Source organism: Prionailurus bengalensis, chromosome A2, assembly GCF_016509475.1.
Source record: "Prionailurus bengalensis isolate Pbe53 chromosome A2, Fcat_Pben_1.1_paternal_pri, whole genome shotgun sequence".
Lineage (NCBI taxonomy): Eukaryota > Metazoa > Chordata > Mammalia > Carnivora > Felidae > Prionailurus > Prionailurus bengalensis.
Window position 1 is genome coordinate 130,505,305 of NC_057348.1, and position 20,445 is coordinate 130,525,749.

A 20,445-nucleotide genomic window follows, 5' to 3' on the forward strand; every position below is an offset into this window, starting at 1 on the left:
GCTGGCCGCGCGCTCCCCCAGCCGTCCCGGCACTCCGGGAGCCGGTGCGGAGAGCACCGATGGGGCGGTGAAGGGCGAGACCCCAGCGCATACCCCACTGCCCGGAGCCGGCTCGGCAAAGCCCCAAACCCGCAGCGCGATGCCAGGATTAGGCATTTCCAGCCCGGCAGAGCGAGAGGGGCGCAGGGGCAAGGACGCGAAATGCGCACCCGCTCGGGCCAGAGCGGAATAAAAGTTCGCCCCGCGGAGACTTACCCACGCCGTATTTCTCGTGCTCCGTAGGTATCCACATGGCTAAAGGGGGTCCGGGGTCTTCCGGCTTTGTAATCCCCGCGCCTTCTCTGTCTCACAACAATGCACAGCTCCCGAGTAGCGGCTGCAACGCTGAAGCCCCGCGGCTCCGCTCGGGCTGTGAGCGCTAGGCAAGGTCTGCGCTGGAGGCTCCCGAGCCCGGCGGTGACACCGCTCCGCTGAGGGTGCGCCGCCCGCCGCTCTCCCGGCGGCGGCTGCTCACAGTCCTCCGACGCGCTCTTGGGGACCCGGCGGCGCAGTCATTGTTCTGATTCACTGAACTAAGCTACAAGCCAGGGTACTCTCCGGCGCACCCCCGCCCGCCAGCGCCTCTTCCAGCCCTCCCTGTCCCAGAGTCCCCACAGCACGCTGGGAATTGTAGTTCTGGGCCGCTCCATCCCGGAAGGGGGCGTGGCATCAGCGGTTGGGGGCGGGGATTAGGCGCCGCTCTCCGTGTCCTATTGGCCTAGAACGTGATGGCGAGGCGTGGACGTGGAGGAACCCCGCGGTGATGGGGGGGTTCGCCTCCAGTCGCGTTTCCATTGGTTCCGGGCTCGCCCAGCTGCCCTCCCTTTTCTCGTCTGCCTTGTAATGGCTGCTCCCGAGACCCAGGGGGCTGCTGCCCGAGGGGAGGAGGACTGCAAGAGCAACCATAGCGAATCTGGGAGTGTCAGTTATGAGGGTGAGTACGGTTCCACTGAACCGTAAGTGGTCTTTTTCCCTCTCTCTCCGATCAGGATTGCAGCTGACCGCCAGGCAAACCCCAGGAGCCTGCCAGCTCTAAAGCCACCTGAGCGCCAGGGATCCATGGGAGGGGCCCAGCGGGGCGGTGTGGGGTCGGAAGCGGATACTTGGTGACGGCTGTCTGGGTAGGGAAAAGAAAATGGGATGGAATGGGCTTCCCGGCGACCAGAGAAGCTCCCTGAGCGTTTTTCTTCGGTTTGGAGCTCCCAGGTTTGCGCTTGCTGCCGGGTGGGTGTGTGTCAAGTCACGTTCGCGCATGTGTGATTGTAACTCCGGTATTAGCTCTCTCCTCTCCGGTATCCTGCCTCCGCCTCGGTTTGCTTGGTTTGGCCTCGGGAGATATATTTTACTTGTATTCGGGCGGTTTTCCGGTTGCAGATTGGTCACTTCTCTCCACTCTACAGATTTATTCGATTGCTGGCAAGAGCGGCATCTGAAGAGAAAGTGTCTCTCACAGCCTCTTTGGTAGCTCTTGACCGCCCCAGGCGATCGCCAGGATTGAATGTGGACCCAGGCTGAGTTCTTCGAGAAAGAGGAAAGGAAATGGTATTTTGCAGTCATGGCTTCAGAGAAAATTTGAAGGTGGTTATGAAAATCATCGCAACTACTTTGACGCTACTTGTCTTTGAAGTTGCCCTCTGATCCACTTATAGAGATTATAAACCAAACTTTGAAAGCTGCCAGGGGGATTGATTGTCTTGAGGATGCCTAGCCCTATTCGTTTACCTTTAGTGCATCTATCCCCGCCAGCGTCCCTTCTTTTTTGTCTTGTGTAATTTAACAGAAGTTGTCTTTTTCTTCTTTTTTTTTTTTTAATGTTAATTTATTTTTGAGAGAGAGAGAGCACCAACAGGGGAGGGGCAGAGAGAGAAACACAGAACTGGCTCCAGGCTCCCAGCTGTGAGCACAGAGCCTGACACGGGGGTTCGAACTCGCCAACCTTGAGATCATGACCTGAGCTGAAGTTGGACGCTTCACCCACCAAGTCACCCAGGTGCCCCAACAAGTTGTCTTTTTCTATTTGACATGGTTTGGGGGCTTAAAGTTTCTCTGGCCTTATTTGAGATTTTTTTGGTTATTTTGTTTTTGTTTTCACGATTAAATTGACATTTAGTTTTGAGTTTTTATCTCAGCACAGAGATAAAGTGCAGTCTCCTCCCGCTGCCCATCAGTGGAACTACCTATCTCTGAAATTATTTTAATACCTCTACCAAAGAAATCTTTGATAGGCTCCTGACTTGAAATACTTAAGCCCACACCTGACCATTTCATTTGGGGGCTCTTATTTGGTGGTAAGATACTATTAAGGTTTTCCAGATTCTCAAAGTTCAGAGGGCTCCCTGTTTAACATTTAAAGATGAAATCCTTGGTGATTTTATCCCACAGATTAACTCATAAAAAGGAAAATTGGGAGTTTCTTCCAAAAACATTGTTGGACAATTAGATATCATTAGTTATTTAAAATTATGAAATTTTTCATTATAAATATTTGAAGCCATTCAGAGGTGTGTAAGTTAAATGAAAGTTCCTCCACCACACAGTCCATTCCCAAAATAATGACTGTTAAAAGTTTGTTGTGTGTTCTTTCTGACATATTCCTAGATGACACACATCTGTATTGTTTTGATTTTGAAAAATAAAAAGAGATCATTGTATGTAAACTCAAAGATCTGCACCCCCCTCTCTGCAATGATCTGTATATTTCTTCCATGTCAGTATATTTGTTGCTTCTTTCTTTTTAAAGACTACCAGTTGTATTCCATAATACAAATGTACCATACTCTAACCATTCCTCTATTAATGAACATGTACTGTGGCTTTAGTTTTTCAGTAATTTATAGTGAGCAACTTCATATACATATCCTTCCCCTCTGGCAAAGAACGAATTTCTTGAGGAATTGCAGGATCAAAGGTAACACAGGTTTAAAATTTTAATAGATACCAGATTTTTCCCTTTGAAAGACGTCAGCATACACTCCTATTAGTAATATATAAATGTCCTTTTCCCTTGTGCTTACCTACTGTGAGAAAATCATTAATCAAGGGCCAATATTTAAATGACTATTGGATTGAATTAACTAAATGCTATAAAGCATAATTCTAGGTTCCAATTTCTTTTCGACGACAGTATGGAGCAGCAGTGAATTTGAAGTATCTGTAACAAAAAAATTCCTCACTGTGGTTCATAATTGACAAGTATTCCTGCTAATTGTTATCAGTCAATGGGAGAGCTAAGGGTTGAGTTTTATGTCTTTCTTGTAAGGTTGTCACTAAAAATCCCCTTAATAATCTATGTATTATTCTGTAACTTTATCTAAATTGTTTTCAAAGCCTGCAAAGTGTGATACAAATTTCGGCTGGAAACAATGATACTGAAATTATATTCTTTTTTTTGTGTGTTAAGCATTTACTTAGGTTCTCAAAAATATCTTTCCCTGTAAAATCATTAATTTCCTGAAAACTGCCTCTTTTAGGAGGTTTCACTATGGTTCTAATTAAAATATCAACCTGTGTACTTAATATCCTGGAGCAGAAGAGTTCTGCTAGAATGAATCTCTGAGTGGTGTGCAGGCAGGGATAGCACCTTACCTGAGATCTGAGGCTCCGTCCCTCACCAGGAAAGCCCCCGATCTTGCACAACACTGCTTTGCATACATTTGAACTGTAACTGGGATTTCATATTGTCCTCTAAAGTTTACAACAGACAGTAAATGGACTCAATTTCTCACACTTTGGGATGTATTACTGGTATTTTTTCTTTTGCTGTTTTTAGTTAGAGGCAGTAAGATAGTACATATAGTTTATTAATTGACAATACTTCTAGGAAATGTTTGAGACGGAGGTGATTTGTGACAGGGTTAACCTGTGCATCCATATTACAATCTGCCAGAGTTAACTTTTTTTCCCTGCAAATGCATGCTCAGTAGATGACAATCATGGGAATGCTACTTTGGATTTAGAATGTGTTTCCTCTGGAGACCTTGTTAACACATTTGCAGTATCTCTAGAAGGAATGGGGGTAGCGGGTGGTGTCAACTCCTCATTCTTATATTTGCTATTTCGATAGGTAGCATCAAGCCTTAGCTAGAAACCTAGGGAGCATCCTTGATTCCTATCTTGCCCTCAGGTCCTGAACCTGACCAGTTACTAGGTCTTATTTTTCTGTGCCTGAAATAATCTTTTGAATTTGTTCTTTCTCTTCATCTCTTTAGCCACTCTTCTATTTCTAACCCTCACCATTGCTGCTGAGTTACTGTGTCCCCCATCCTCCAAACTGTGTTCTTGGGGACCAGAACTTTGACATGTTTGGTTTTGTCTATCCAAGCCTGTCTTGGAACCCTGTCAGTGTTTAATCATTGTTTAACAAGAAATGAATTCTAGCCTGGATGATTGCAAAACCTTCCTGTTGATCTCACATACTCTTGACTTTTGCCTCCTTAAATGCATATTCCAAAACACAAATGTATGAATGCGTCTTCACTTCAAATCTTCAGTGTGGCTCTAATGCTTATGTAATGAGATCTCAATTCTCTGCATAGCATTTAAGATTCTAATCTACTTTTCCAGCCTCATCTTCAGTCACCCTGCTTTCCTTCCCACATCTTCATTATCACACTTACCATAGCAGACTGTAGTTATTTATTGGTAGCATTGTCTACCCTGGTAGACTGTGAACTTCTTGAGGGTAAGAGTTGTCTTTTTTTACTTTTATGCCAGTGCTTATCAGAGTTGCATGAAGTGAATACTCCAGCAGTTTAATGGTTAAAATGTATCTGAAATTTGTTCGGAGTACTTCGAACGGCAGCTATTTTACGCAGAGGAATTGAAATCAAGTAAAAAACTGAGTATATGTTAGGTTTATGAAAGTTATGCACCCCAACTAGAAAATGCAGAATATATCATCATGAAGATGATATTTTGTCACAGGTAGTCATAACTAGCCTTTTGACATAACTTTGCAGTCATATTCTTCTTCTTTTCTTTTTTTTTTTCTTTTCTTAATGTTCATCCATTTTTGAGAGAGAGAGCACAAGCAGGGAAAAGGCAGAGAGGGAGACACAGAATCCACAGCAGGCCCCAGGCTCCAGGCTGTCAGCACAGAGCCTAACACAGGGCTCAAACCCACAAAACGTGAGATCATGACCTGAGCCACCCAGGTGCCCCTCCAGTCTTTTTTTAAGTAAAGTATTAGTGTTGTATAGATAATGATTAAATTAAAAAAATACTTTACATCTGTCCTTTATAACCTTGAACCCATAACTTAATGAACTGCTGCATAGACCTTGAAATCGGGGTCCTATCATCTGCATGGCAGTTATCTGGTTTTCCACAGTTTGTCATCTTATTTCTAGCATTAATGCTTAAATCCAGTCTCCTACATTTGACAAGACAGTGGAGAGAGAACTAGACCCTATCTTGGAAAAACTGTATTTAAATGTCAATTCTGGTATTTATCAGTTGTGTATGACTATTGCCTACGCTGCTACATTTATGAAAATATAATACCTACCTTGCAGAGTTGTGATTATTTCATTCAATTATGTATTTATGACATGCCAGCACATTTCCCTTTAGCAGCTTGGAATTGAGTAACTATTAGTTGTTTTCAATATAAAGCTATGCCTGAATGAACAATGAAACTGCCTGCTTTCTGATTCTGTATTTACTTAGGAAGCAGTCTGAATTGTGGTGTAACCGGGGAGAAGCTTAGGAATGTGTTGGTGATACCTGTTTAGGCTGCCCTTGCATTCCCGGGAGTTGTCAGGGTGTCTGCTTGTGCTCTGTACTAGTATTGCAACTATGCGCTCTAAAAGCCTTTTATATTATCTTGATACCCTTTCTCATCCCTACCCCATGCTGCCCCCTCACCCCCAGCTCCCTAAACACACACCCACGTTCAGAGTCAGCAAGAAGCTCAGATAATCTTGCATACTGGGATGGCCTTGCAAGGTACAAGCTGGAGAATGTCACGGAAGACAAAGAATTATAGAAACCTCCTTCAGAACATCCTTTATTTTCCTATAAAAATATTTGGGAACTAGCTTAGCTTGCAGGATATTAAGAGGAAATTATAAAAGAAGATATTATAATAATGATGCTGCTAATATTTGTTGAACAGTAACTGTGCCAAGTACTGTTTCAAATGCTTTCACAAGTCTTAGGTCATTTCATCCTCACAACATCCCTGAAGTGGATACTTGTATTATCCCCTTTCCATTTACAACTAGTGCAAGAAACTGGTGCAAGAGTGACTTGCACAAGGACGCACAGCAACAGAAACAGAACTTTTATCCTACTTACTGTTATAATGATGTCTCATAGCAACTACATTCCATTGGATAACGTCTGAAACAGACTTCCCTTAGACCTAATTATGTTCCAATGCTAACGTTCCTATAGGAAGGCAATGTGCTATAGGAAAAAGAGGATGTGTGTACATATTGAAGTCAGGCCAATGTAAGATCAAATCCTGGTTACTTACCAGCCATAGACAAGGTAATCAGCCTCTGAACCTCAGTTTCTCATGTGTAAAATGGGTAAAATCCTATCTGTCTTGCTGGAATGTTGAAATGATGAGTGAGATGATGATACAGTAGCCTGGTCTTAAATAAATGGTGACTCATTTCAGACACAGGTATGGGCACATCGTTGGCATGTGTGCCACAGGTGATACAGGTGATGATTTTGAGTGCTACAACCTTATTGTGTTCTATTTCATGACCAGGTTTCTGTTGAGGGATTACTTGGACTATCAGACGTAGAATTTACATACACTTCTCATTATGTTGACACAGACCTTCCATTCGTGCAAAAGAACAGTGCTGTCCTCCACAACACATACCCATACACTTCCCATCTTGAACAATTGAAGATAATATCGATCAGATTCACGTAATAAAAATTATACTGTCTCCTACACATAAATCCATGAGTAAATAGATACAAAATAGTATACTGCCATCTCCAATGATTGAATCTTTAAATGTTGCTGTTACCTGTTCTTGGAGAACTTTGCCATAGAGTTGGGGTTCAGTTTTGCTGTGATTTATTTAATAAACTCCAAATGGATTGGTATTTCACTGAAGGCATCTTAACAAATTGCTGTCTCTTCCTGAAATGTATGTTCCCACTGACGTCATTGACCCAAACGTGAGCAAGGCAGCTTTTTCCAAAAGTGGAGATGGATTTGACCACTCTTGTGCCTTTGTTTACAACTCAGCCACTACTCTTTGTGCCTGTGTCATTTATTTGTAAGTTAGTCAGCTGAGGCTGGGTGCCATCTTAGCTCTAGGAACCAAGTAAAGTTTCTAAAATTAAACAGGATTTAAACCTTTGTTTCCTTTGGGGAAGAGGTATCAACAGTTGAGAAGTGGTAGAATATTTCAACTGGTATAAGTCAATGTGGGATACTGTTGGGCTTTTCCCATGTTTTGGTACCTTTGAATTAATACATGGAGTCAAAATGTGTGGGAGGAAAGACTGGATTCGAAGTCTGAAATATTGGATTCTGATTGTGAATTTGCTGCTTTGTAGCACTATGAACATGCAGAAAATTATTGAACCTCTGAGTCTCCCATTTCATCATAAAAATGCTGCAGTTAAATTTAAAAAACAGACAAAAATGCTGCAGTTAAGTCCTACCTTTCTGGGAGGTTGAGTGAAGCAGTGAATATAGGGAGGAGTGAAGCAGTTGCTGAGGATGTATCGTAAGAAGCTGTGGCGGGTCTTTGGAATTGGAAAAAAGTGGATTCAGAAGTAACTGCTAGTTACAACCTGTGTGACCTTGCACAGGTTGTTTAAGCTCATTATTATTATGACAACTGCTACTAGAAAAGCCTAGACATAACTTTTAAATAATTACAAACTAATCAACATTACAGTTTGAATTGAGACATACTCCTGATTTTATTATATGGAAGCCTTTAAGGATAAGGACTGTCACATACACCTTGGTGTCACTACATCTTCTACAGTGCCACACTGTGATGGCACTTGGTGTTGGTTGAGTGGTGACTGGGTCCCATGCAGCACAAATGAGGAAGAGCCCCTGGCTGTATCTATGGGAACATTTCAATGTAGTTGGTGGGGCTTTGCAATTATATTTTATCAGAGCTAATTGGAGAGGCCTTTCTGTTTCCATGTCACACTGTGGGAAGAAGTTGATGCATTTCAATCTGCAGTTTGTTTGTATTGACTGAGGAGCTGAAAGCTTTTAAATGTGTTTATTTTTAAAAGAAAGGAAATGCCTGTTCTGACTCCTGGTTTCCCTAACACTGTCCTCATGTCATGCTTTTTCTTAACTGAAAGACGAATCTTCCCCCAAGTAATTATAGAGACCCTGCCTTACAAAAAATGTTTTAGTATTTTTATCCAAAAACTTAGAGCAATTTGTTTTTTAAGCGAAGGACCTCAGCATTGTAATTGTGGTTATTTATTTAACACAATCTTCTGTTATGTAACAAGCTGCTATTCACCAGTAATAGCCAATTAGAAAAGAGAATATCTTGTACTACTAAATGCAATTATCATTATAAAGCAATTAATAGCAAGAACTGTTGTTGAACAGTAACACAACATCAATCAAGCTCTCTTTGTTAAAGCACCATACATCTAATTTTCACAAATGGAGGACGGCAGCGGTAGGAAAAGAAGATGAGAAAGAGTCTGGAAGCTTATTGGAATTTTTTAAAAACCAGTTTGTGAATGATTTTTGAAAGCTTTATAAGTATGCACCCACATGAAGGAAAGTAATGCTAATAACCTACTAAGACTGGGATTTTTTTCTAGCAGCAGTGATCAGAGATAGTATTGTTTCATGGAAAGCTCACTAGACAAGGAGGCAGAGACCTGAGTTTTAATCCTACTTCTGCCTCTAACTCTCTAATTTTAGAGAAGTTATTTGCACTCATGGTTTGTAATGAGTAATTCATGAGATAATTCATTTATATTAGCATCCTTTCAACTGCATCTTTCAAATATCAATAAAAGAAAGAGAAAGTAGGTGTAGCTAGGGAACCCAGTTACACATATCCTAGAGTCTGTGTAAAAAAGAAATATATCTAGTGCTCGCTTCGGCAGCACATATACTAAAAAGAAATATATCTGGATATTCCCTTAAGATCTCATTGCACACGTGAGTTACCGAGATATATTAACGTAGAAAATTTGTGGAGAACCACTGCAATCGATAACTTCTAGGGTCTCTACTCCAAGAGAGTATGGCTAGATCATTAGGACACATCCCATCTCATTCTCTCCCCTCTCCTTTCCATTTTTGTGAATCTAAAAGAGCTATTTTTTTAAATGTTTTATTTATTTTTGAGAGAGAGAGTGTGACTAGGGGAGGGGCAGAGAGAAAGGGAGACAGGATCCAAAGTGGGCTCTGCACTGAGAGCTAAGAGCCTGATGCAGGGCTTGAACTCGTGAACTGTGAGATCATGACCTGAGCCAAAGACAGACGCTCAACCGACTGAGCCACCCAGGTGCCTCTAAAAGAGCTATTAATAGTACTGAGACTTAATTCTGAAAATTTTATTAAGCATATGTGCAAGCTTCTAAATGCTGTAGATATACAGTGATGAAAACAAGATAGCTCTTGTCATTGAGGCTCTTACAGCTTAATAGGGAAGATATAAGAAACACATCAATAACTATAGGGGCACCTGGGTTGCTCAGTCGGTTGAGCGTCCGACTTTGGCTCAGGTCATGATATCACGGTTCATGGGTTCAAGCTCCACATCGGGCTTTGGGCTGGCAGCTCAGAGCCTGCTTCGGATTCCGTCTCCCTCTCGGTTTGCCCCTCCCTCCCCCCCTCAAAAATAAATAAACATTTTTAAAAGCACATAAATAATTACTTTACAAGGTAGAAAATGTTAAGGACCATCAGAGTGATCAAGATGGTGTTGAGTCAGAAAGAGATTAAGCCCAGCAGATGGTACTATGTCTTGAAGTTGAATAAGATTTGGACATAAAGAAGGAAGAGCATTTATCACATGCTTAGGCAAAGGGAGGGAGTACAATAGAAAAACTAAGGGCACGTATGGCAGATAACAAGTCAGTTCTTTTTGCCTGGAGAGAATAGTAGGTAAATGGGAGCAGTGAAAAGAAGTTTGAAAAGGCAAGTTCAAACTGGATCATTTACTCTCAGACATTAGATCCTGACTCTGCAGTCTTGAGGGAAGACAATGACAAGATCAAAGTTCAGTCAGGTTAACAATGTACTGAAGAGTGCAGGATGAGTCAGGAAGTGTGGGTATTTGCCAAAGAAAAAGATCATGAAGACTCACACTAGAATTTAATAATATGCCTCTGTTAATGAAGTCAGGTGATAGAAATTCCTGAAACTAGAAAAATATGCTGGGACACAGCAGGTGATATATGAAGATTCTACCATTGATAGGTTGAGTGTCCATTTAGGCCCTGTGATGAGGAAGAGACTGCAGGCAGAGAAGGCCACATAGATGATAAAATAGGCATCAATTAAGTCTAAACGGGTCTAGAACTGTGCTCAATTCCAAATACAAGGAAAGATGGGGATTTTTAGCCAAGGAGCAGGTTGGGGGCAGGGAGGTGGAAAATTACTAAGAGGAAAGATCAGGTGGATTCTGGCTAAACAGACTTAACAAGATTCTTGCTAAAGGCAGGCCAGGGTGAAATATCAGATAATGAGATATGACCTAGAGGATAGTAGAGGATGAGGAACCTCATCAGATAGGGAGAATGGGGGGTTCTCTCTAAACTGACTTAGGAGAATTCTTGTAAAACCTGGGCTAGCAAGGCCTAATGAAGAAAAGGATTCAGAGGAGCCTTCAGGAAGCCAGAGTCTGCTTAAGGAGAGAATCTTTATCAGTAGCAAGAACGCAATCACAAATAAACTGGAGTTTAAGGACAAGCCATTAAAAGACCCAAGTTAAAAGGAACATGGATTCTGGATGGAGGTCAGATCAGACCGCTTATGGAATCAGGGCAACCAGTTGAGGACTCAGTTGCTGGAAAAGGTATGCAAGTTGAGGCTTGGTTCCAAGAAATTAGTCACATGCCCGACAATGACTAGCATGCCAGACCCAGATGGAGATGAGGCCACTGTCTTGAGGTGGTCCCCTGCTGGAGCAGAGCCAAACTGCTAGTGGATTTAGAGACCCCTGCCGTGCTGATTGGCAGTGTTGGCAGAGGCCTAGCTCCAGGCACCTCATTACATTTGCCCATATGGCCACTGAACTCCTAACCCTGAGCTCATTAATCCTGAATAATCAACCAGTTGTAATATAATTCTCAAGTATAAGGCAATAACACCCTTTCTTTCTCATGACCCCTAGATGACATGGAATGTGATGCCCCAGAGAAAGATTCCTGTTCTTGATCTTTTTCCTTGTGAAACATCTTAGAAATTATTGGCAGAACAGATCATGTTAGTAATGTCCCCCCTGTTAATGTGATATTTTTAGGTATCAGTATTTATAGTTGTTTCTATAAATAGCACAATTCTGTTTTCATTACTTGAAACTCCAAACACATCCAGCCATATAAATTTACACATTATTACAGCCTAAATGAATTAAACTTTTAAGTAATGGACTGAAAAAAATTCATTTTTTGTTGTCTTGCTTTTGAGAGATTTCATATAAAATTGTGTTCTCATTGTTTTTATTCATCTATGTGATTGAAGTGGGTGGGGCTAATGTAAATTTAGTATGCTGTTCATGGTTTTAGGGACAATATTTCAGGAGTCCAGAGAATTAATTATAAGACAGAAGAATGTTATAATACCTTTTTACACAAAGAATTTCATGATCAAATAATTTTCAGCTACTTATAGCTTCCTTCAAGACTTTAATGTTGCTAATTTTTGTGACCAAGAGATAAATATTATACTGTCCTTTCCCAAATATTTGACCCCACTATCTTTTTCTCAAATAGCACACATTAACATTTCATGGGATACTAGTCTTCCATGGAATTTGATTTGGGAAATGCTAGTCAGGGTCATCTTCCTCTTAAGCAGATCGTATTTATTAAGAGCTTAGACTTCCCAAAGAGTTCATCTGTAAACCTCTTCAAAAAGAGATCAGTCATCCAGTGTATATAATAATAACCATTGTCATTCATTTTTATAGCTTTCCTATTTTACTTCAAGCACTTAATGGGGGGGGGGGGATAAGCAAAGAGTAGTAGGCACAGGATTAAAAAAAAAACAAACAAAACAAAACACTATTTGTTCTCCCTCAGGGAGATGTAACATCCTCTAAGGAGCATCCCCTCGCCCCCGTTATATCCAGAAAGCCAGAGTTCTTATGAAAATGTCTATGGTAGTAATGAAATAAGTATTTATATAAATAAAACTTAGCCCTTGAGCACAATGTGAGAACTCTTCAAATCAGTGTCTTTTGTTTTTTCATATTAGTATCCCTTTCTCAGTACATTTGAACTAAGATTCGAATATTGAACAATGAAAAGGAATGTGTCCCTAAAGTAACCAATTTCTGACCTACTGTTCCAGGGCACTCAAGCCTGTGCTTCTTATTAAGTCAGGTAACCATAGCTATTTAATACATTATTTAAGGTTGTAAAAATTTAATTTACATTCCTCTATCAACTTTCATTGACTTGAAGAATGTAGGTTGGTTGCGATTTTTTTTTAATTGCCTATGTGTGGCATCATTGTCAGAAATGTCAGAGTTTCTGAATTACTGTTTATTAATGAAATGATGAATCCAGGCAGCTCTTTGATGTAAAATCCACAAGTGTGATGTAGAGGAATTTTTTAATGAAAGGTTTTCTAAAATAGCTTAGAAATGATTCATTGGACCATTGTTATTCACTTCTAGTTAGCAGTATTCAGAGCCAACTGGCAAATCTCCATTTCTTTAGGATTCTCACTTAAAATGTGATTTCAGAGTAAACTGATTTAGGCAAGCAGCATATAAGTGAAATTGTTCTCTTCGTCTTTCCACCTTTTTCTGAAGTTTCATGTTTGTTGTTACCTCTTGTGATTATACATTAATCAGATTCTGAATTCATCTTATGTATAGATAGATATCAAAAGTTAGTATAATATTATTAATATTAGCTGATCTTTGGACTCTGCTGTGAAAGTCACACATACTTGTGGAAACTCAAACACACTTTCATATACTTACTGGGCAACATTTTTTTTTTAAGTTACAGCTTTCATAAGTTACATTTTATAAATATTGTAACCCTCCTTGTAAATGTAAACTCCCTCCCTTTGTCTTTCTGGTTAAGTCCTATTCATATTTAAAATCTTAGCTTAAGTGTTGCCTTTTATGTAAAGCCATTCTTGAACCATAGATTGAATTAGCTATATACTTCTTAATCATATAGTTACTTAGGAGAATCCCTTTACCTGCTTCTGGAGAAAGAAATTTTAATTCAAATAGTTCAACTGATATACTTAGTTTTCAAAGGCCGCCTGTAACAAATTACCACAAACTGGGTGGCTTAAAACAACAGAAATTTATTCTGCCACAGTGCTGAAGGCCAGATAGCTGAAATCAAGATGTCAGCAGGGCCAGGCTCCCTCTGACGGCTCTAAGGGAGAATCTGGCGGCATCAGGGCATTCCTTCGCTTGTGGCAGCATAATTCCAATTTCTGCTTCTGTCTTAATACAGCCTTCTTCCCATGCCTCTTTGTCTTCTCCTTTTCTGTCTCTTAGAAAGACTTCAGTCATTGCATTTAGAGCTTACCCTCATCCAGGATGATCTCATCTCAAGATATTTACCTTAATTGGATCTGTAGAAACCCTTATTCAAGATAAGGTCACAGTCTGAGGTTCCAGGTGAGTATCTCTAGAGTTACCATTCACTCCACTACATATATTGAAGATATTCCCTTATTTCCAGATAGCCTTCTTTCTGATCCAGCCAAGGAGTGTGTGTACAGGTAAGTGCTTATTTTCAAGTTGGGGAGGAGAGGTCCTCTCTCTCTCTCCGCCTCTCCCTCCCTCTCTCTCTCTCTCTCTCTCTCTCTCTCTCTCTAGCACTCTGTAGAACATGGTATCTACTACTGGACTTTATGGACATTGGGACTTATACATTGACTTTGTTCTCATGAATATTAAACTCTTTCTAGAAGGTTACCACCGAGGAATCAGATAGAGCTTATTAAAAATTGGTAGTCTTTTTTATGCTGGGGCTTTTCCATCACTGTTACTTTTTACTTTCCTTATCTTTTATCATTTAGGTACTTCAGATTTTACATAGTACATGCTAAGTCCTTTTGTTGTTAACTGATAGCTATTGTCCTTTGTACATATAGCCCCTGAAATTTGGTCTCTTCCTGAGTTTGAGAGTATAGTGTAGTGCAAAGAACACTAAACTTACAGACAGAAGAATCCAGTTCATGTTTCAGATGGGTGACTTTAAATAAATTATACTGCCTGAACTTCTGTTTTCTTATAACTAACATTGAAATAATAATCTTTCTTATCTGGCAGTTTACTAGTGAGGTGTTTAAGAGATGATTTTTATAAAATGTAAAAGGTTATATGAATAAAGCATTGGTATATTAATATGCTTGAAGTGACCACCTTTGGATTTACTGATTAGTGCCTTTGTATCCTGAGTATGCCTTTAAACTCAGTCACTTACCAGTTAATCTAAATATTTATAGAATACTTGAGCTGGGGTTGACATAGGGATAAATCATTTTGGAAAATGTTTTAAAAGGACACAACTGTGTCCTTCTGTGTTTCTGTCTTCTTTGAGCTTATAGTCTTAGCTGGAGAAGAGACACACATGTCAGTAATTATGCTAAGCTCCCATTAGTGGATAGAGGAATGAATAAACAAAACATTTTCTTGAAAGGGGTGGTCATAGTTGGCTTCATGGAAAAAGTGAGAGAGACCTGAGGTACCTGGGTGGCTCACTCTGTTAAGTGTCCAACTTCGGCTCAGGTCATGATCTCACGGTTTGTGGGCTCGAGCCCTGCATTGGGCCCTGTGCTGGCAGCTCAGAGCCTGGAGCCTGCTTCAGATTCTCTGTCTCCCTCTCTCTCTGCCCCTCCCCAACTAGCGCTCTGTCTGTCTCTGTCTCTAAAAAAATAAAAAAACAAGAGAAGTGAGAGAGACCAGAGGACTAGGAAAGACTCTGGCAGGCATGTAGATGGATAGTATACCTGAGCTTATGGGGGGAGGGGGAGGAAGAGCCAGGTGTCATCCAGGGAGACTTCAGAAACTGGTTAAAGCACTCCAGAGTAAAGAGAGAAGTAGTGAGAGATAAAATGGGATTCAAGATTACGTGTCATAACCATCTTAGAAGAACCAAGAAACTGTCCAGTGCTCAGGCCCTTATTTACGAGAATGTGGATGTTTCAAGATTTGGATCTTTGTTCTCCTTCAGGCCAAATGGTCTGCAAAAGCAGTTAGTAGACTCTCCCTAATTAAAAATAAGAGAGCACACAACAATTCACCTTACTGATCAAAAAGGGCACTTTTGATCTTCTTAGGCTCTGTGTTTCATCAAGCATTTATTGAACACTAATTATGTGCTGAGTCCTGAAGGCACAGAAAGAACAAGGCACAGTCCCTGCCCTGAAGGAGACACTTGCTACTTAAGAGGAGAATAATGCAGAAGCGCAGTGGAAGAATCACACTGAAGCACTCTGTCATGTGTGCTTCTAACCTATCAGGGAGGTTTGGGTAGGCTTCTCCAGGAGGTGATACGTAGGCCAAGGTCTTTGCCAGGTAAAGTAGACCTTCTTGATAGAGGAAGCTGCATGAGGAAAGGCTTGGAGGTGCCCTATAGGTACATACAGCCTAAAATGATGTGGTGGAGGCAAAGCTGAAGAGGGGGCAGGGCTCTATTAAAAAGGAGTTTGTGTACCTGGCAAAAGAACTTGGATTATCTCCTACGTGATGGGGAGTGTTTTAGGTCAGCGAGTAACATGAATCAGATTTGCTGGATAGGAACGACCTTGTGGCAGTTCTTATGTGACGATGCATATGTAGAGGCAGGACAGAGGCTCTTGTTAATAGTGCATGTTCCTTAAGCAGTTCAAACTGGATGTCAGGGTAAATAAGGCTTTCAGAAATGTGTAAACTCTCATGTAACCTTCGGCTCAAAAGTCAGCTATGATTTCTCTTTGCCTCCAGGAAAAAGCCCAAAATGAGAGTATATCCTCACTCAAGACTCCTCATTGCCTGTCCCCACTAATTTAATCTGCTGTTTTTCAATCACAGATACCTGAGGGTTTTCATTTTTCCTTGCTTGTAACTACTCCTCAGTTGTGAGATCAACATTAGGAGAATAATCAAAAGGGCACAGATGGAGGACTTGAGCCTATTCATTGAGTGCTCACTTGAAATCTGCACTTTTAGGGGTGCCTGGGTGGCTCAGTCGGTTAAGCATCCAACTTCGGCTCAGATCACGATCTCGCAGTTCACAAGTTCAAGTCCCACATTGGGCTCTGTGCTGACAACTCAGAGCCGGGAGCCAGCTCAGATTCTGTGTCTCCTCTCTCTCTCTCTGCCCCTCCCCTGCTCACACTCTGTGTCTCTCTCTTAAAAAAAAAATTTTTTTTTAAGAAATCTGCAATTTAAATTTTATTCTCTAGATGAAAGTAATTTTTTGTTATTTTTTTCTTGATTATTTCTAAGAAATTTTTATTTCCAAGAAAAATTATCTTTTCCATAATTAAAAATGGCCATATACCCCTGCATTGCTATATATTTGTTTTGATTCATGGCAGGATACTCATAATTAAGCTCCAGATTTTAATTTTTTTTTTTTTTTTTTTTTGAGAAGAGAGAGAGGGCACCAGTGAGCGAGGGGTAGAGAGAGAGAGGAGGAGAGTGAGAATCCCAGGAAAGGCAGAGAAAAGGGGGGGGGGGAGGGAGGAATGGAGGGAGGAATGGAGGGGGAGAAGAGGGTTCACCGGAAGCAGGGCTTATGTTTGGTTTTTTTGTTTGTTTTTTTTACCCGAATCGGGGCTCGTGCTCACCCAGATGCGAGACTCGAGACTCCAGTTTACCAGACATAGGACCCGAGCTCATGAACCATGAGATGATGACCTGAGCCAAAGTCAGGTTCTTAATGACTGAGCCACCCAGGCACCCCTTAAGCTCCAGATTTTATTCCAGTCTTCTAAGAATTTTCAAACAAGACCCCACATCATTTGGGAGGGGTGGTGATTGTGTGTATTTAAAATTGTGTATGTGTATGTGCAATAAAAATGTTGATTTGTTGTAAACATTTTTAAATGTTGATATGTTAATTGCAGTGAAGTTTAGTCTGATTAACCAGAAAGGTAAAATGCTGGTCTGTTGCTGTATTTTTTCTCTTACTGAAAACTGAGATACATATCTACTGCAGATCCTTCATTCTGGTTTAGCACAACTGATAAAAGTCCAAGGTCATCCTTATCCAATATTCAGAGGTACTTAATTTTCCACTAGGGTACTTCTTTTTAATGATAAACTGCATTTTTTGGTGATTAGCTCAGGTACCTCTGAAGTCTGATGAATGCCATCTGGTTCTAATGATGGATTGCAATTTTTCAGATTGTTTTTGGCTCCATTCATCTCCCCATTCTCTATTCTTTTTTCTATTTTGATAATTTATTTTTGTAACAGATTATTTCCTTGCCTATGAATGTTTTTACTATTTCTTTTCTTTAAGTTTCTTTAACATGAATAACAACTCAATTTATTTCTGAAAGTAAGCAAACATATCATCATGGTACTTTTATATTCTGTATTGGGATCAAGACAACCATAGAATTTTCCTCATTCAGAGAATCTTTCAGTTGGTCAGTCTACAGCTTATTTTATGTTTTCCTTCCTGATACCAAGTATATTTGCTTGAAATGGGTATTTTGGGTGAGAAAAGGCTGGTCTATTATGATGGTAGTTTCCACATCATTAGGAAAGAAGATTGGGATCAATTTAAAGTATTCTGCTGTTTCTCCTCTTAGCTCCCTTGATGAACAACAACAGCATCCGTGGGCTGCCACCCCCTCCAAAAGGACTTTCCCCTCTTAACTACAGTGATTTCCAAGCTTTTGTCCCATAAGGGTCATATATTAAAGAGGGAACAGATGATATTTAAAGTGAATAATGAGATCTGGGGATTAAGATACAATTGGGGGTTGGTATAATTGGGATTAAGGTCTCAAGAGAAGACAGACAATGTGAACTGCAAGGAAAAGGAACACGGTATCAGCTAAACAAAAGAAGAAACCTTGTGAAATCAAATAAAGTATGTCCATTTGGAGATTAGAACAGAGTAGCCTGAAAAAGTTTGTAGATTAAAACTTAAATTCATGTAGGATAATGCTCTGGATTTTTAAGTGCGCCTCTTCCTATTTTGAGTTCATTTTCCCACTATGAATTAATTTGAAAGCCATATTACAGATAAAGTACTGAGAGTTGAGGCCACTTCTCTGAGTTACTGGAAGTGTAGGCATGTGTATGTGCACAGACAGTAGCACATGGCTGGTGTAGTAGTAGTAGTGGCTGGTGACAATCTAGGCACCGTAAGAGATAGACAAGAATTGTAACTGCTCTCGGGGATGATATTTTCTCAAGATCCTGAGTCCTGATTCTAAATATCAGTTGTGTATCAAATGTCTTATGCAGTGTCCATGTGAAGAATCTAATGATGCTGTTCCTATCTCAGCTATGTTACCACACTAAAGTTTTATCTGTAGTCACTGGGATACCTTGTAATCTTCAGAGTGATGGCTCCTTGTTCTAAAAGCCTCACTTTTCTTGAATAATCCACTTCCATTATCTCTGCGTATTTTGAGAGAATTCATCATCTTTTTACCAGTCTAACCATAACTCCTGTGTTTTCTCCACCTATAATGTCTTTTTCCTGCCTTTCTACCTTACAACCCCCTACTCATTCCTTAAGACTTAGTTTAGATATCATCTTCACCTTTTCTATGAAATGTTCTTACTGTTTGTGAACACTCAAAAGGTAACCCAACACTTCCTCTTCTTAACATTTCATTTCTATTATCATTTTCTGATGTCACTTCCCATTTGGGGATTGTGACTGTGATAGACTTTGCTCGTGTGTGTGTGTGTGTGTGTGTGTGTGTGTGTGTGTGTGTTTTAAAGTTTTTATTCGAATTCCAGTTAATATAGTTTCAGGTGTACAATATAGCAATTCACCACTTCCATACATCACCTGGTGCTCATCACAAGTGCACTCCTCAGGGTACCTGGGGGGCTCACCTGGTTAAGCATCCAGCTTCAGCTCAGGTCATGATCTCATGGTTCATTGAAGTACGAGCACAGAGCTCACTTCAGATCCTCTGCCTCCCTCTCTCTCTGCCCCTCCCCTGCTCTCTTCCTCCATTTCTTTCTCTCTCTCTCAAAAATAAATAAAAACATTTTTAAAAATGCACTCCCTAATCCCTATCACCTTTCTCACCCATCCCCCTCACCCATTTCCCCTTTGGTGACCATCAGTTTGTTCTCTATAAAATTCTGTTGGTTTCCCTCTCTCTCCTTTTTTTTTTTTTCCTTTTGCTCATTTGTTTTGTTTCTTAAATTCTACATATGAGTGATATCATATGATGTTTGTCTTTCTCTGGCTTAGTTCACTTAGCATTTTAGTCTCTATCCATGTCATTGTAAATGTCAAGATTCCATTATTTTTTATGGCTGAATAATATTCCATTGTGTATATGTGTATACCACATGTTCTTTATCCACTCATCAATCAGTGGACACTTGGGCTGCTTCCGTAATTTCGCTATTGTAAATAATGCTGCAATAAACATAAGGGTGCATGTATCCCTTTGAATTAGTATTTTTATATTCTTTGGATAAATACCCAGTAATATGATTGCTAACTCATAGGATGGTTCTGTTTTTAACTTTTTTTTTAAGTTATTTTAGAGTGAGAGAAAGAGCACGTGAGCTGGGGAGAAGAGAGCATGAGTTGGGGAGGAGGGGAACGAGAGAGAGAGAGAATATCTTAATTAGACTCCAGGAGCAGCATGGAGTCTGACATGGGGCTCGATCCCCTGACCCTGAGGTCATGACCTTAGCTGAAATGAAGAGCAGTACACTTAACTGACTGAGCCACTCAGGCACCCCTATTTTTAACTTTTTGAGGAACCTCCATATTGTTTTCCAGAATGACTGCCTCAGTTTGCATTCCCACCAACAGTGAGTGCATGAAGATTCTTTTTCTTCTTTCCAACACCTGTTGTTTCTTGTGTTATGGACTTCACTTTGCTCTTACATTTTATGTTCAGATGCTTAGTAAGAGATGTGAGTGTTACTCCTGACTTGACACTTGCCTTTTGGATGAGATTAGACATCTGTCTGCTGTAAGTCCAGGGCTGAAACTGAGGCACCTCCGGTTCCATCTTCTTTCTCCCCACCTCTTAGCTAGTGTAGGCTACTGTCCTAGAACAGCCACTAACTACACCAGCTT

At 40.5% G+C, this 20,445-nt stretch overlaps 2 protein-coding genes across 8 annotated transcripts in view; one reads left to right on the forward strand and one right to left on the reverse strand.

Moving 5' to 3' along the window:
- The window catches only part of DOCK4 (dedicator of cytokinesis 4), a 434,026-nt gene extending 433,364 nt beyond the window's left edge, over window positions 1-662 (reverse strand). For 3 of the 5 annotated variants that reach the window (XM_043589286.1, XM_043589285.1, XM_043589288.1), the window contains exon 1: window positions 256-608. In XM_043589286.1, coding sequence (XP_043445221.1) covers window positions 256-292 — 37 coding nt within the window. In that variant the 5' untranslated portion in view covers window positions 293-608. Of the gene's footprint in view, window positions 1-255 lie in introns of all 5 variants that reach the window. The other 2 variants (XM_043589284.1, XM_043589283.1) reach the window with 2 other exon arrangements.
- Window positions 663-831: 169 nt separating this feature from the next.
- The window catches only part of ZNF277 (zinc finger protein 277), a 113,833-nt gene continuing 94,219 nt past the window's right edge, over window positions 832-20,445 (forward strand). The window contains exon 1 of one of the 3 annotated variants that reach the window (XM_043589289.1): window positions 832-973. In XM_043589289.1, coding sequence (XP_043445224.1) covers window positions 883-973 — 91 coding nt within the window. In that variant the 5' untranslated portion in view covers window positions 832-882. The remainder of the gene's footprint in view (window positions 974-20,445) is intronic. The other 2 variants (XM_043589290.1, XM_043589291.1) reach the window with 2 other exon arrangements.